The sequence below is a fragment of the Octopus bimaculoides genome, chromosome 12 (genome assembly GCF_001194135.2).
Source record: "Octopus bimaculoides isolate UCB-OBI-ISO-001 chromosome 12, ASM119413v2, whole genome shotgun sequence".
In the NCBI taxonomy this organism is placed as follows: domain Eukaryota; kingdom Metazoa; phylum Mollusca; class Cephalopoda; order Octopoda; family Octopodidae; genus Octopus; species Octopus bimaculoides.
The window spans coordinates 44,525,261-44,543,873 of record NC_068992.1 but is presented as its reverse complement, the minus strand read 5'-3'; the positions used below and the strand labels follow the sequence as shown (position 1 = coordinate 44,543,873).

Sequence of the window (18,613 nt, the reverse complement as noted above, 5' to 3'; positions counted from 1 at the left end):
AACGTTAATTAAACATTTGACCTTCCAAGTTTTACATTTTTACTGAATGTCCAAGTTACAATAATTCATTTTTAAAATGGAATAATCAACACTTAAGGAACTTGGAAATTGTACAGTAGCATTGTCTGTGTCTGGTGCCCATGATTGTGGTGTGCCTCAGACACCACAGGTTAGGTGTCCCCGTATCTACCATTATCTTCTCTTTGGTATGCTTCAGTCGTGCTACCTGTGAACAGAGACAACATACATTGCAATAATATTTTTTGTTCAAATTCGCCAGTGAAGAAGGTTGATTGTAGAAAGGCTGACATCTTGACCAGACAGATTGTATATCTCTCAGCTGTTAACGTAACAGAAACAGCGATCATAATGCGAGTTGCGATTATTGTTATTGTTGTTTAGCCTCGTGTTAGTCGTGATCGATCTAGCATATAATCAAAGCTATTCCTGCCAAAACTATCCTATTTCAACAACACATGGAACCTAGTATCAACATTAACCGATGTATCGTTTTCTAAGACGACGAGATTTGGTTGTCATTTCTAGCAGCATCTATGCAGCAACTGTTCAAATTTATTGGATGTAAACTGCGCCTTTCTCTCTCTCTCTTAAATAGGCTAAATGACTATTTGCTGTTTCATAGACTATACACCTTTACTTACAAAAGTTGACTTCATAGTTAGTCAAAAGAAATCGATTCATAATTTTTATTTATCCGTAACAAAAGCTTTTCAGTGAAATATATGAGAGTTACCTCCCTTGCCTTAATTTCGGTGACAGACGTAAATATGTCAGTTTCTGACGGGTGCAAGACTGCACTTCAGATAGAAATCAGAAAGTTGAGGAAGAAATTGCGACAAATTGAGAATCTTGAACGACTCGATCGAGCACTTCTTGAAGAAGAAATTACAAAAGTAAATGTTTCCTATTTTTTGTATTGCTTGGATGTGTTTTTTCAACTCAAAACTTAATCTAATCATGTGCGCCCTTAATTGCTTCGATATAAATAGGTTTTTTTAATTAATAAATCAATACATCCTGATGTGATACCACAATAATACATCGATCTAAGTTGTTATACACCATCTGATTGTCCAATATTTCAGTTGTGACTTGGAAACATCCATTTTGAATGCCACGTAGACATTATTAAGATCGTCTTAATCTGTTGATACCCTTAAAATCATTATGCTATCGATAGTACACGTCTATTTAAGAAATACTTGCAATTACGAGTAATCGCAGTTGTTCCCTCCTCTTTCTTTTCCATTTCAACCCCCATTTCATTAAACGTTATGTAGTTATTGTTCGCACAAAAATTCGTGATTTTCGGCGCAATATCAACTTCTGATGACAAAGCAGGGAATTTAAATAGCCATTAATACTCCAAACTATCGACACGTTTTTAAAAAGAAACATTTTTGTTTTCATATTTTTTTTCCTCATATTTTTAGCTGCTTTCATTTTGCTAATTTCGTTTGAAATCCTGCAATCAATTATTGAAATCAATATAAAATGTCTGCAGCAATGGAAATGTTTACTGCAAAACTTGTTTTTTTTTAAAGAAAAAAACGCGCCAAACGAACTATTGTCAATATTATTCCTTTTTTCTTTTTTTTTTTGTACCTATCTTGGCACTAATATTCCATTAATATTCGAAATGGTCATGTATATATATATATATATATACGCGCACGCCTGCACACATTCATGCATGCATACATACATCCCATCTGTCCATCCATACATACGTACAGACATGCATATCAAATACCTGAAGCACAAAAAGGATAGAGATGCAGGAAAAAATTTTGTATTTCATGTAAAAAATTGTCTTATTTCGATAATTTCAACCAATCACTGACCAGAGAGGCAACACACGTGTGTTCGTTTTCCCTAACCCTAACCCTAACCGACTTGCTCCTTCCCTCAAAACCAGGCCTTGTGCCTATAATAGAAAGGTTTATTAGCTACTGCCAATGTGCTTCAGCCATTTTTTGACAAGGAAATAATAATTTTATCACCGCCAGAATCGTTTGAGAATCGTTCGTTTACGTAGTCAGCACTTAATTTTTACGGCTGAATGGATGTCAGTCATTGGTTGAAATTACAGAAATACGACAACTTTAACATGAAATAAATTGCGATGTACGTTTTTTTGTTAAGAAGACTAAGAGAAAAAGATGTTTTATATGACACATTCTACCAGTGTCCCAAGTTTCAAAGTGTTTCGTTAAGAAAATACTGGTGCCCCCGTTTTGAACAAGATCCAAAGCAGTAAAATGTGACAACCGATGCAGACTTTGTGGGGTTAGCACCAAAGATATTACCCACATCATAAGCAGTTGTCCAAAAATGCCATCATGGTATTATCTACCAGTGAGACATGATGTTGTAGCTAGGATATTCTATAATGAAATCCATTAGATGGATAACTCAGAGGACTAAGAAATAAGAACCCACAGTATGGTAGAAGCCATAGCCACTCATAACAAAATGTGAACTCAGTGCCTGTGAGTTCACATATCACATTTCTCCAGTTTTACAGAAGTTTAAAATATTTTTAACTATCATTTGGTCCTTTCTTTGTCTTATAGACTGAGATCTTGATGAAGGAAATCAACCAATAATGAAGCTGAGTCACACACTCAGCTACTCAGTAGGGTTAGGGTTAGGGAATATAAACAAAACCAAATTTGAACTCAGTTTAGTTTCCTTAATATTAGCACCGCCTGATATTTTGAAGTTAGTCTGCTCCTCATCAATAGGTTCTTTAGAATCAGAGAGATTAGTAACTGACAAACGAATAGCAATATCACGTGTATTCAGCCAAGCTTCTAATTCACTTTGTTTGATTTATGATGGTGATAAATATGCTGTCAGTCCTACAAAATTATCAGCTCAACCTCTCCTTCAATATTAAAAGTTTGGAAGGTTCCTTTGTTGTATCTACCAACCCATAGTTTCCCTAATCATTCTTTCCTTCTTCTTCTCCATTTCTTCCCCATCTGTGTTGCTTTTGCAACATTCATACTCTGCTCTTCCTCTTCTTCCTACTCCTCTGCTACCCCCCAACATCTGCATCTCACCACTCACCACCAACCTACTTTCACACAGCCCCTCTACTTCACATTCTCTGTTTCCTCAACACCCTTGCTCTTCTTTCCCCTTCTGAGTATACCCATTCATACCTTTCTGTCTTTCAGTGATTCACTCAGGTTTCCTCTCCACCCTAGTCTATTGCCCCCTTCCTATTCTGATCCCTTCACACCTGTCCACACTTGGTCCTTGTAATGTTGGATATTCCCAAACATCTTCCTTACACAACTCACTCTATCACTTTTTGACTCTATCCCTCCCTTTTTCTCAACCCTGTTACTTTTGTTTCCTTTTTTTCCCTGCCCTACTACCCCAGCTTCCCTCTTCTGTTCTTACTTAGTTACTGGAGCTGCTTTAGGTCCTTAGCTTTACCAGTACTGATGCCATGAATAATGAAACCAGTACACTTTGTAAATTGGTTGGTATTAGGAAGGGCATCCAATCGTACAGAACATGCCAAAACAGACATTTGAGCAAGATGCCGCCTCCAACTCCTCAAACCCTGTCAAACTGCCCAACCCATACTAGCATGGAACCCAAACATTAAATGATGATGATGATGATGATGATGATAAGGAAGTGAAGGAAGAGGATAACTCATTGTGCACTCTTTTTCCCCAGAAATGTTTGTAAGTATTTCTCTGAATGCACTTTCTACTTCACAGTTGAGGGGTTAACACTCAGAAAAAGGCCAATATCTGCAAGAGATACCACCACTCACTACTTCACACTGTTAACAAACACACCTTCCAACTATAACACAAGTCAATTAAATCAATACACTATTTGATCTTAAGGAACTTGAAATAGTGGATGTAATACTGTGTGTGTTCTTTTTTTTTTTTTGTAATTTCTCTATTTAAGATAAAGAAAAGAGACAGCATCCGTAAACGTTTGCGAGAATTGCTTATTGAAGAAGCTGAAGGTTGGGCAAAGCATGAAGCCTCTGAAGCAACGTCGGAAGTTGAAAGTGAATTGGTCAGTGAACAGGGAACGACTCAGAGAAACTTTATCTCAGAACTTGAAACCACTGAAGAGGAATTAACTCCAGAAACAGAAATATTGTCTCCATCTTGTGAAGAAAACGGACACTTTGAAGTTGAGTCAATATCACAGAATAATTCAGAGCTATCGCAAAATGATACAGAGATATCAGAAAAGGAGACTGCTGAGGTCCTTCAACAGAAAGAAAATGATGCTTTGGAAACCCAAAACCAACAAGTCACTGGCAGAGCTGAGTAAGTATTTGATTGTATAATGTCGGGTTGATTGCAAATCACAATACTTGCACAATTTGACGGGGCTGTCAAGAACTAGATTAGAATCTGTGAAGTTAAACTAACAGCACATTACAAAGGCAAAATATTATTTCATTAAATCTAAATAAATTACTTTATTAGTTTTAAATAAACTGGTCAGCTCTCATTAGTGCCAGCTTTTTATTGACCAATGATTTGTAATAAATAACATAATAATGATTAGAACTACCAATAGTTTCAGATATTTTGTTTCAAAATAATAAGTTCTTATTTAGACAAGGTTACACACAAACACTCATGCAAATGGGCACACATACATATATGTGTGTATGCTTATATATATGTGTGTGTGTGTGTGCATGCATGCACACACACACACTGCACATTCCTTTCTGTTTCCATTTATCAAATCCACCCACAAGACTGAAGTCTGGGGCTATTGCAGGGGCAGGCTGTGTGGTAAGAAGCTTGCTTTCCAACCACATGCTTCTGAGTTCAGTTCCTCTGTGTGACTCCTTGGGCAAGTATCTTCTACTATAGCCTAGGGCCTTGTGAGTGAATTTGATAGATGGAAACTGAAAGAAACCCATCATATAGAAACTCTGCCAAATCAGATTGGAGCCTGGTGTAGCCATCTAGTTCACCAGTCCTCAGTCAAATCGTCCAACCCATGCTAGCATAGAAAGCGGACGTTAAACAATGATGATGATGATGATGATGATGATAATATACAGTGGGAGGAAATAAATATTCGTACATGTCAAAATTCTTTATTTATTTAATTTCTAATGAACATAAATGGGATATACCAATACTATATTTGCATACACATGCATAAACTAAGAATATGCAAAAGAAACTAATAAATTTGAGTAACTAATGAATTTATATACAATTATAAATATTTAGGGGTGAAAAAAGTATTCGTACAGAATAAATTTATGAGTTTCTATGCCACAAAATACTGTTAAAATACATATAAATAATAATTTTGTATTCGAGTAAACACCTTGTAGTATGCTGTTTAAAGCCTATTCACAGTATTTGGTTACCTAATGTCAACGAGTCTGAATGTATATTCCACTGGATTTACTTCTGGAACTCCTCTGTTTGCATAGAGTTTATAAAGACATGAGAGAAAGAAAGTGGACATTAACAAGGGTGTGTATATGTATTTATCACACTTGTATTATATATCTGTCTAGCGTATTATATGCCATCCTACATTATTATGTCTTATACCATTCTACCATTGTATGTTTTATTTCAGTGATGATACAACAATCAGTGTGAAAGAAACAATACCAGATCAAAGTAAGTTCATTACTTGATATCCGTCAATCTTCCCTTTACACACACACACATTACCTCTATTTTAATGAAGGGATCGTCCCAAAGCATTTTTTTCCTCATCCGTCGCCAGTACCGCCTGACTGGCCTTCGTGCCAGTGGCACGTAAAAGCACCCACTACACTCTCAGAGTGGTTGGCGTTAGGAAGGGCATCCAGCTGTAGAAACTCTGCCAAATCAGATTGGAGCCTGGTGTCACCTCCTGGTCCACTAGTCCTCAGTCAAATTGTCCAACCCATGCTAGCATGGAAAGCGGACGTCAAACGACAATGATGATGATGATGATCTTATGACATATCAACATATGACAATTTTACTCTGATGTTCTTTATAATGAAACTTGTTGAGGAATCTGTTACTTCTCATCACTACTCTTATCTGCCACCCCTATATGATTCCAAGGTAACCTATCTGTAGTTACTCATGCTAAAAACAGCTGCTACATTTCCATCAATATCAACTCTTATGTCACCAAAAAAAGGAAGGACCCATTCAAAAATGTAGTCTTAGATGTGTTACATCTAACACAAACTTGATGGTCATGCTGGAAAGTCTTTCATCAAAGTCTACTGAATCACAACTGAGAACAATAACTATAGAAACGGCATACATGTGTATGTGTGTGTGATGGGTCTCGTCCTCCACAAGATGTCAGCCTAACCACAAGACAGACATTTCAGCCAACTAGTAATATTATCCTAAGCAGCCACTCGACCTACTAGAAACAACAATCAAATACCTTTCAAATCACACCTTAATATCATAGAAAATGAGAAGGAGAAATCATTAGATAGACGAGAGGTTCATGGCTGGAATGCCTTTGAACATAGGCCTGCTCAGTCCGATGCAGTGCCAAACAGTATTAATATTTTAGTGCACTTTCACAAGACGTGTGAAATGTAGGTTGAACTACTGAGATCTACAACAAAACTATTCACAGGTACACCATGACACACTGTCCTGGAATCTCACAGCTGACCACCACCACTCTCAACACCATCTTCCTTTCCATCTCTAAACATAATCTCAACCATCAGCTAAGAAAGACTCTCTCATCACCTACACCACCACCACCACACCTGTTTAAAGTATCTCAGTTTATCCAGATTAAACCATTCCATTGTTTTCTTTGATTAAAGGTAAATTAATAAAACCAAAAGTGCCAAAACGTGTTTGGAACCGAAGTCAGTTCCTGGTGTATAATTTGGAAGGTCACAATGATTTAGTAACAGACATGGACTCAGATGGCAATGTTCTAGTAACAGCCAGGTAACATTAACAGTTATTTTGCAAATTCTTAGAATTCAATTAAAACACAAACAATACCTTTGGGGTGGGGTGGGGTCTCTATGTTTTTTGTAGGTATCATGGCTAAAATATGCAATGCAATACACCGTTTCGTAGTACCAGTATATTCTACAAAATGTGAAAGATGCAGTCATTGTTTCTTCTTTCAGATGCACACATAAGTAAATAATTTCACATAGGTGGAATGATTAGAGGAGGTCTTCATGGTCATTTTAAGACCAAAATCAGCTTCCTACCTTCATTCCTTGCCGAGATATCGCATTCTGAAAGTTAAGAAACTTTGACTGCGTTTTTCTCGGTTTTTAAGTTCTGGTGCTTATGACAGTCTTTTACTAAATGCCTCAATTGTTGTGTAGCCCTGCACAATTCTAATTTAGCAAACCTATGATCAACAGCATCCTAGCAATGACCACTCTTTCTTCCCTTGCACAATACATCTAATAGTAGAGCTTCAATTGAGGGCAGTGTGGCTCTATGCCTAGTAAATAAAGTAACCATGTATAGGCTTCATTCATGTGAACCCATTGTTTTTTGGGGTCTTTTTTATGTATTCAATTTTCTTTATCTTGTTTTCCTATTTCAGTCGAGATACAACAATACGATCCTGGGACCTTAAAACCTTTCAGGAAATCCACATCTTTAGTGGTCACACTGGTAGTGTAACTTCTCTTCAACTTTTAAATAAAGATGATTCCAATAGAATTGGTAAGTATCAGAGAAAGTGGCTTCTAATGAATGTTTATAAATTTTGGAATATGATTTGGTAGAGAAATAGACAGTATTTATGCATACATGTATATTTATCATCATTGTTTTTAACATCTCATTTCCCATGCTTACATGGATCGGACAAGAGAACATTGAAACAAAGAATTTTCTATAGCTATATGTGCTTCCTGTCGCCAACCCTTCTTGTTTTCAAGTGAAGTAATAATCTCCCTGTCTATTGAACAACAAACAGTCCAGACATATTTTATGCAGGAAACAAACAACACCATTTAAGGAGAATTTCATTTACAAAGATCATAAGACATGTCAGGAAAACAGATGTCTTTCCAAGGTTGACTGCAAGCCAATGACACCAGCAGGAAGTCCTTATTTACAGATTAAACACTGTAGAAGAAATAAGTGGAAGGGGTAGACCCAGGAAGATGTGGGATGAAGTGGTGAGAAAGGATCTTCAGATGGTGGGCCTCACAGAGATGACAAGGAATCAAGACTTCTGGTGGTTTGCTGTACTTGAAAAGACACACCATGCTAAATAAAATCATGGTTGCCCATGCATATAGACATGTCCTCTACATCGCTCTCTCAGTTGAAAGATCCTAGTCTTGCAGGTTTGTGGGTGCTGGTGCCACATAAAAGTACCTGTCCTGGTGCCACATAAAATACTTGTGCCAGTGCCAGTAAATGTGCTCATACCAGCACCACATAAAAGCACCTCTGCTGGTGCCATGTAAAAGCACCCATGCCAGTGCCACATAATAGCACCCAGTACACTCTGTAAAGTGGTTGACATCAGGAAGGGCAAAACAGACAAACGGAGCCCAGGCAGCTCTCAAACCTCTTGCCAAACATACATCACCTTTTCTTTCTTGCCAACATATCGCCCTCTTCTACCACCTTCACCAGTATGGCTTGCTACCATTCTTAAACTACATTCATATCATGTTACATTTCACTATGCAGGGATATCAAGATACACCTTTGAAAAAATTTGAATTATAATTTAATGTTTTAAAAAATCCATATTAATGCTTCTGCTTCTGAATAAAAAACCACATTATTCATCATTTTGTTATACACAAATGATGATGATGGTGATGATAACAAATAACATTAATAAAAGAAAGGCAGCAGCCTTTTTACATGTGTGTGTGCTTTAAGTGAATAATATGATTCTATCAGAGTACAGTACCGAACTCAAACGGAACTTCCTGCCACTCATATATCACCTTCTCTGTCCCACCAACATATCTCCTTCTACCATCTTCACTAGTATCATTTCTTACCGTTGTTACTCTTCTAAACTACATTCACCACATCATGCTGCATCTCCTACACAAACACACTCACTTCCTCCTTTCAACAAAACCTTTTACTTAATCTGTTCAAAACTGTTTCATTGTTTTATATTTTTTTCAGATGAACTTCATGGTGATGGAAAAGGTGGTTCTCTCTATTTGCTTAGTGGGTCCCTTGACTGCAATCTGAAGCTATGGCATGTTAAATCTGGTTTGTATATTCACTTGGACATTTACTTGATATAGCATGTGACATACATATATATTAGTTTGGGAAAAAAGGCCTGTCACGTTTTTGACATTATCATTTTCAGGATATTTTTTACAATATTTACAGTTAAATAAGCATTAATTTTTATATTTTATTGTTGTTTTCTTTCCCTGTAGATTATTTTATACCTAGTGGTTAAATTCTTATCAATTGTGCCCCTTTAAAATGAATTTAAAGCAGATCGTATCAAACATTACATTCAAAATGAAGTGTTCAACAATGCAAAAGGCAAGAAATATCTGTTTTGTCTATTGAAATGAATCTTTAAATGTCTGGGCATACTAATGAGGTGAGAAATTGTTACATCCAGTTTAAGTATGTAGTAAAAAAAAAAAAATCACGGGAGATAATCGAGCGTGTGATTTATCAAGAGTTATCTCCCTTCACCCAAAATCCTCCAAAGTTGGTCGTAACGCAACCAGTCTTGTGGGTAAAAATATGGGTGATGTGTAGGTGGGGAGAGTGGAATTGGATGGGTACCATATACATTAATCCCCATATACGTGTTTATTTGTATATGATTTGGGATTTATGGAGAGTCAAAGTTCGGAACAAAAACAGAACAGTGGAGACATACAAGGAAACTGAACAAAAACAAACATGGAAGGTAGTTAGACCAGAACGAGAGGAAAATATTGAACACTGGGAGAAATATTTTCTTTGAAAAGAGAAATGATAGAAGAGAGAGAAAGAAAAACGTCCAGTCTTTAGAACGTTGTGCAGGAAAAGAATGATGGTCACATGAGGAAAAGAAAGATGGATGATGGTCACATGTGAACAATAAGAAAGAGGGAAAAGAGAAAGAGAGGTAGAAAACGGTGAAGGGGAGAAAAAGAGAATTAGAGAAGGATAGGGGGAAACAGTATAAAATAGAGTCGCATCAAAAAAGGTTGCGATAAACTTACTTGGAAATGTATGTGTGGCATTGAATTAAATAATGTGTGTGTGTGTGTGTGTAATTATCATGTCTTTGTTTTTTGTTTATAATAATATGTCTCTGTTGTGAGATACTTTTTAAGGTTTCTATTCACAGATGTTGCTCCAACCTTATAAGGAATATTGTTATTGTAAATGAATGTTGTTTGTAAAAAACATGGCAGTAAAGTATTTGTAAAAAAATAAATAACTTTGCTTCTTACTCATTTTAACAATGTACAAAATCTTTGAATGAAATTCTTAACTCTACCTGCCCACAGTTCTATTTCAATGTAATGAAATGCAACATATCATTATCTGCCAGGTCATGTGGTGAAATCCATCTACACCTATAATCCCATCACAAAACTATTCTATGTCAGTGAAGAAGAAATTATTATTACAGCTTCTGGTAAGTTACTAATGCTTCTGTTATAATGTTTGATCTTCCTTTACACATACTCTTCTACATCTCAACACACTTCCACATGAAGCACTCTTCTACCTTTCACGGTCTTCCAGCCATTTTTACATCGGTTTCCACCTGGTAGAAGAGAAAAGTTATCATTGTCATTATCACCACCATCACATTCATTCAAGCCAACATTATTAGTACTACATTCAATGGTATACAAGACACATTTTATTTCTAAAAAAATGTCTCAAAATAATCACCCCAGATCCTGTAAGTGAAGTTGGACTTCCCGTAAGCTAATTTTGTTTCAAAACCTATTTTAATGAATAACTGCTGCTGATACATGTGAGCCTAATATATCCCTGCATCTTGTATCCTATCAAATATCATAAATTCTTATTTGTGATAATACATCAAGATATATTTCATATCCCTTTACATATTTTATAATCCACAGCAGTCATTTTTGAGATACATCTTATTTCCCCTAAACAACAATTTTTGCTAGAATTCAATTGCTATGCTCTATAAAGTCAGCCACCACCACCATCTTTCTTTCTTTATCCCCCAATCATCTGACATTTAAAAATTATTTTAATCTGTTGAATAAATTGGATATATTCATAAACTTTATATTATCAGATTAAAAATATTACAATGCATCAATGCAAAGCTCAGATGATTGCATGTAATTTATGAGTCCTATTTGAATCATAGCATTTTCTCTGTCCTCTGAGTTTCATTTTTACCAAAGTCTCACCATGAGATGACCAGTGTAATCTCAGAGAATTCTTTCTGAATTCATTCAGTTGGACTTTGATGTTAAGGTAAGAATCTGACCCTTACAGTAATTTTTGATTTATTTCTGAGTCAAATTGATGTTATTTTCCTAAAACTTTTACTAAAATTAATTTCCTCAATTTCTAAGGTCTTTACTTTTATCATAACATTTTCATATTATTGAATCTGTTTTTGATAAAACAAATCCATTATTTGGTTCTTCTGGGATCCTAAAAACTGTTTCATTGTTGTTGCCACAACAAAGCATTGCAGCTAAACCTCCGTCAGTGAGTGGAAGTTTATTGTTATTAACCACAACACCACTGTCTCGTCCTTCTATGTCTATTGAAATAATGCTGTAGTCACAGATAATCATAACTCCACAATATTACCATAACAATGATATCACACTGAACATATTAAATTGAAAATCTATTTTAAATTATGTTATTTTCATGCTAGATGGTGGGAAACTTGAATTATGGAGTGTGACCACAACAGATAACCTCTACTCCTTCTGTATTTATGAGGAATCAGTTACAGGACTTCAGGTTGGTTTTTGAGCCTTTTTTTAACTTTTTACTGATATATTTACATCATCAGCAATATTGTGATGTTGAAATACAAATATATTTTAGTTCCATGCATCAGGTGGTGGTAAAGAGTCGGGATCATGTGTGCCTTGTGGCCCGAAGGTGAACAATTCAAATCTGGAGTCATCTCACTCCTAGAGACTGCTGAGTTACTCTTCATATATTACATAAACATTTGATATTCCATTGTGACCCTATTTGTATAGATCAATTGATTACAGAATTTACCGTTGCCATCATCATCATCATCATCATCATCATCATCATCATCATCATGCTTAGTGGTATTCCGTCCATCTTTATATTCTGAGTTCCACTTCAGCCAAGGTTGACTTGGCCTTTCATCCTTTCAGAGTCGATAAAATAAGTACCAGTTATGCACTGGGGTCGATGTAATCGACTTTCCCCTCCCCCAAAATTGCTGACCTTGTGCCAAAATTTTAAATCATTACAGGTGTGTAATAATTACATTTATATGTGTTCATGCTAAGGAATAATTGAAATATATCAGACCACAGTTAATTAACAATTTATGAAGTGCTGTTTTAATTATTACAGGTGTGTAATAATTACATTTATAGTTGTTCATCAGAAGGAATAATTAAAGTCCATCAATGGCAGAAGAAGAAATTGCGATGTATGTATGAATCAAGTGACCTTCATTTGGCCAACTTCACTCCTGTCTGTCAGCGAAACATTAGATCTTTCTTTGTGGTCAATGACAAAATTTTCTATGGAGATGATGGCATCAATATTAAGGTTGTTGACTGGAAAAAAGGTGAGTTAGTGGCTATTATCATCATCATCATCATAACCTATAAACTGTGTGTCTAATACATCCTGGTATTTGATCTTGATATTGTGTATATGTAAGTAGATTGTGTGTGTGTGTGTGTGTTCACCCTTCTGTCAATCTTTTCTTTCCCCTCCCATGTCATCCCCACCTCATCCGTCTTTACATGTTTGGCTTCAAATTCAGTCAGTGTTAATTTTATTTTTCATATATCTGTAATGACTAGATAAATGTACCAGTAATATTCTCGGTCTAAAACAACAATCAACTATGCCCCAGTGAAACAGTCTCTTATACAACCTGACCACTCCTCTCCCATCCAAACAGAATCAGTCCCTATTTTCTTTTATACCTTATAATTCTCTACAGAATATATATAATTCTCTATGTAATTCTCTCCAGAATTGTCATAAAAATTTTATCTAAACTTGATGTCTTCTTTTCTAGCAATTGTTTCAAAACTCTTGAACCATACAGAGAAATTTGGAGTCACCGATGCCATCTTCTGTCACCAAGACACCCTGTATTCTTCTGCATATGACCTTGATAAAGGCCTTGCATACATCAATGGTGTGTATATTCATATTCTGTTTCTGTTGACTACATTCTTTACCACCCTACTTCAGCCATCTTGAAATACTGATTTCTTACATATCCCAGTTTTTACATTAGATAGATTGTGCTCCTACATATCATAACAGGGTTATGGCCATGGAAAATTTTTTTTCAGTTGTGGTATTTGTTTCTGTTGTTGCTTTGAGATTTTCTGTTGCTAATGGTTTTGTCATTGCAGGCTTTTTCCCCATATAAGCAAAAAAAAAAGAAGCAATTAAGGGGTTGGTGCAAATAACAGGCCACAAACACTCATGTACTGTTTGCTGAATCACATCAGGCATACTCTTCTGGTTCATTTATGAGAAGTTTCATGTCTCTCTCTAACCAGTTCTCTTTAATGTCTTCTGTATGACAAACATCTTTCTCATTACTCAAAATACCATCCACCAGTGACTAATTTCTGGCAACACATCTTCTACAACCATCACCTTCAACACTCACTAGCTTATATGCAAAGAATTGATGAAGCAATCCTCACTTAATTGGTGCAGTGGTGTGGTTCCTTCCTTTCAGAGAGAAATCTCATATCCACTGTTTCATATTGCCTATCATTATTAACGAAGGCTTTTTGTTTCCATATTGTTCTCAAGTATTTTATCACATGGACATGTTTGACCCTGACCTTTCGTATCTGTGCCTTAGTATATCACACTGCATCTCCTAATATCTTACATCGTCAGTGGTTGGGGGTCACAGCTCTGGCAATCTTCTCCTTCTTTCTTACCAGTCCTCTGACTTCTCTCATTTCCTCCTCTTGTATTCACAGTCACTCTCACTAGATCTCACTGATCCAGCAAAAGAGCCAGGCCATGCTGTTACAGCCACTGCTGGAGGTAATACTGTCAGTGACAAGGAGGGAAGCTAGAGTGGGATTATTTACTAATAATAATAATAATAATAATAATGATCATCCTTTGTACTATAGGCACAAGGCCAGCAAGTTCAGGGATGATGTAAGTCAATTACATTGACCTAGTGCTGAACTAGTGCTTATTTTATCAATCCTGAAAGAATAAAAGGCAGAGGCGACCTTGGCAGAATTTGAACTCAGAATGTCCTGAAGGACGAAATGCTGCTAAGCATTTTACTCAGCATGCTAACGATTCTGCCACCTTGCCTTAATAATTTTTTAGCCAACTCCAAATCACATTTGATTCCACCTTCTGCACTAATTCAATTATTTGTGAGCCAAAGACTGATCCCCTTTGTGGTTGCCTGAACTGCTGCAAATGGTATCTAAATCTTTCTCAGATCATACTTAAAATTGGAAGATATATTGTATAATGTAATCCTATACTCACTATATACATTGTGTATGATAGTCACAGCAGGAACAGGCAGACATGCAAACATATGTACATTCACACACTTCCATACATATGCCTAAGGATACATCTCTGTATATATATACAAGTATGCACAACAATTTCAAAGTTTATTTTGTTATGCATTTATGGACAAGTGGGTCTTCTCCCAGCTGGATCATGTCACTTCCTAACTCTGAAATTAGGAGCGGCAAAACTTTTCAGCCTGACAACTCAGCGTAAACAGAGTTATCTAACTTGCTTTATAACATAACACAGTAGGGAAAAACTGGACTTTTAACCAGTTGGCTCCAGCTACAAAGCCTATGTATCAGGTTGGTGCAAAGGTAATGGCTCATTTGAAGATCTGTATTAAAAATGATGAAGTCCATAATTAAGACAATATTTATAGGTTAGCATAATTTCCATTGCTTTCTAGAACTTCATTCTATCTGTCAACAAGCTTATAAATGTCACACTTGTAAAATTGTTTAAGTTTTGATGCGAAATACAAATCCAACTCATTTTCAGCCTATTCACTTGATGTCAGCTTAAGACCATTGAAATAGTTCTGTAATCCCCGAAACAAGCGATAATCAGAAGGGGAAAGGTCTGGAGAATATGGAGGATGAAACAATATTTCCTAACCAAGCTTTTCCAAGAGACCTTTGGTCAATCAAGTTGTGTGAGGTCGAGCATTATCATGGTGGAAGATGACACCCTTTCTGTTGACTAAGCAGCTTTCAGACAATTAAGTTGATCACAGTAGACATTAACAGTAATTGTTTGATTGTTATCTGACAGTTCGTAATGGACAATTCCTTCAATATCCCCCCCATACACTCAACATAATCTTCCTTGGATGAAGTCCTCCTCTTGGTTGTTGAACAGGTCATCCTCCTCACCCGATCCACGATTGGCGGCATTTAACATTATGGTAAAGGATTCACTTCTCATCACCTGTAGCAAGCCTTCTTAAAAATGATTCCTTAAGATGGCATGAAAGCAATGACTGACAACAAACAACACGCTGTTGCAGATTCTCTGGAGACCCATTTTCCAACCACTGAAACCTGTCCAATCCTTTTCAGTTGGTGCAGAACAGTTGTATGGGCTATGTTAAACTGTCTTGCAAATTCTTTACACGTAGCGGTTGGATTTTGTGTGACAACAGCCTCGAACTCTTTGGAATCAAGTTGTTCTGAACGACCTTCTTTTGGCTCATCTTTCAAACTCAAATCCCCACTTCTGAAATGAGAAAGCCATCTCCTGCAACTTCTATCACTCACTACATCATCCCCATAAACTCTCTGAAGAGACTTTTCTGCTGTGCTTGCATTTACACCTTCATGAAACTCATAGAGTAAGACTTGTCTAATGTGGTCTTTCGATGGGATGAACATGGGTGTGAATAGAGCAGAAGATTTTGACCAATACAATCAGAATCTGAAAGAAAAATGTACAAATCACTCATTGTGACATTCTTAACACACTGCAAAAGGCACAATTTTAAAAAATACTATCTAAAACTTCTCTAAAAAATTGGCCATTGCCTTTACACCAACCTAATATTTCAATATACTAATGAATTAATTTTCTTACATGTTTTATTATTGTAATCATGAAGAATATTTTCACTCTCATAATTTCTTACTTTATATTCAGCTTTACTGCCAACTTACTTTTTATATACAACACTGTTTTCAGGGTCACTGAAATAAGTACCAGTCATGCACTGAGGTTGTTGTAATTTACTATCTCCCTCCCTCAAAATTTCAGGCCTTTTGTCTATAATAGAAAGGGTTACTGTTATTATGGGTGTTGGATTAACCAAATCATTATTGATCAGTTAAAATACCTTGCAGTATTTCTTCCAGCCCTTTATATTGAGTTCAAATCCATCTGAGATCAACTTTGCCTTTAGTCATTTTGGGATAGATAAAATAAAGTATCTGTCACATACTGGGGTTGATATAATTGACTGTCCCCTCATCCAAATTTTAAAATTTGTATCTATGCTAGAAACATTATAATTAATATTATTAATAGTTAATTGGTGTCTTGGAGTTATTTCCCTTCATATTCTGAATTTCTGGTCCACCTTCCCCTTCCATCCTGCTGTTTTAAATATAACAATATACGAAATGTTAATTTCATTAACTATGGTCCTCACCATTGGGATTAACTTAATCTTTTTTGTCTTTTCCCCTTCAATTTATTAAAGGTTAATTCCATTTGTTATGCTCCCCCTCCCCCCACTCACCTTCAACTTCAGTATATTGAGAATTAATTCCGTCTCTTATGTGCCTTCACCTTCAGTTTATTGAAGGTTAGTTCTATCTGTTAGGCCTAATTCATCTTCAGTATATTGGAGGTTTATTCCATTTGTTGCACACACTTCACCTTCAAGGGTTAATTCACTTTGTAACGTCCCCTTCACCCCTGTATTTGGGTTTCTCTCAATCAACTATGTCTTTGATCTGTGGTCTTATATGTTTTTACAAGAAACTATTTCTTGCCACTAATTCTGCTTTAGTTTGATAATTATTGCTAAATTGTAACTTGGCTGAGCAGGTAGTAATTGTAGGGTGGCATCATATCTCTTTGTTGTTTCATTGTCACATTTAATTCTACTCTTCTCGACTTACCAACACCAGAATACCTTCATAAACCGGAGGGGCTTTTACCCCAATTATTCCCCCTTCAAAATTGCCAGTTCTTGAAACTGTTTGTCTGTCCACATTTTATCTTTAAACACAAGCTTACAGAACAGTAGCTATTCCAGCATCATGAAAGACGGCAATGGTTCTTCATCAGTTACTATAGCAACTTACTTTTGACTAATCAGCGAAATTTTGTTACCAATCATTTAATACATTGAATTGGGGCATCCTTAACATTTTTAGCAAATCAACAAACCTTTGTGGCCCTTTATTATATCACTTTAACATGGCAATATATTCCTCATGCTGAATTATGATCGAATATTGGACTGATTATCTCCCTAGCACTATATTTCTCTCCTACCTCTCACAAATTCTGTAATTGGGTACTATTGCGGACCTAAGTGAGCAGTGTCCACCATTTCAACCAACTTTCGTTGACATAAGACCAAAAATATAATGAGATAGAGATATTTGAAGATGACCAAGGAGGGGAATTCATGATGGGAGTGTCAAAACAGGAATTCACTACAGTCTCATTGCTTGCACTGTTCTAGTTGTTGTGATGATTACTATTAATAAGTAATGCATTTTGTTACTGTTGTTTTTGTTTTGTATGTATGTGTGGAGTAACTAGATAGTCATGAAACACACACACACACACACATACCCGTGTGTGTATATATATAGATATATATACCCTCTGTAAAGTGGCTGGTATTAAGCTGAAGAAACCATGCCAAAACATCATCATTTAATGTCCGTTTTCCATGCTGGCATGGGTTGAATGGTTTGAGCAGAGCTGCACTAGGAGCCATTTTGATTTGGCTTGGTATCTATGGCTGGACGCCCTTCCTAATGCCAACCACTTTATAGAGTGTACTGGACGTTTTGTACGTGGCACCAGCACTGCACCCTTGCAGGGAGAGAGAGAGAGAGATACTTTAACTGCTGATAGACAAAATCTTTCTAAATATTTGACTTTTTATCCTTTACAGTGCATTCACTTCCTGGTGAAGATTACCTGGGTACGCTGAATGATGAAGCCACCAATCAGATCAAGTGTATTACATGGTGTAGAGGTTCAATCTCCACTGGAAATTTACTTTTGTCCACAGGTGGATATGAACTGAAAGTTTGGAAACAACTGGCATCCTCCAAGTGTGTATTCTCTCTCTCTCTCTCTCTCTCTCTCTCTCTCTCTCTCTCTCTCTCTCTCTCTCT

General features: G+C 36.3%; 1 protein-coding gene across 1 annotated transcript in view; it reads left to right on the top strand.

The window, feature by feature from the left end:
• Positions 1-758: 758 nt before the first annotated feature.
• LOC106870948 (uncharacterized) overlaps positions 759-18,613 on the top strand; it is an 18,548-nt gene continuing 693 nt past the window's right edge. The window contains exons 1-11 of the mRNA XM_014917191.2: positions 759-914; positions 3,964-4,337; positions 5,629-5,672; positions 6,848-6,977; positions 7,600-7,721; positions 9,162-9,251; positions 10,552-10,638; positions 11,884-11,972; positions 12,573-12,792; positions 13,255-13,377; positions 18,388-18,550. Coding sequence (XP_014772677.1) covers positions 789-914; positions 3,964-4,337; positions 5,629-5,672; positions 6,848-6,977; positions 7,600-7,721; positions 9,162-9,251; positions 10,552-10,638; positions 11,884-11,972; positions 12,573-12,792; positions 13,255-13,377; positions 18,388-18,550 — 1,568 coding nt within the window. The 5' untranslated portion in view covers positions 759-788. The remainder of the gene's footprint in view (positions 915-3,963; positions 4,338-5,628; positions 5,673-6,847; positions 6,978-7,599; positions 7,722-9,161; positions 9,252-10,551; positions 10,639-11,883; positions 11,973-12,572; positions 12,793-13,254; positions 13,378-18,387; positions 18,551-18,613) is intronic.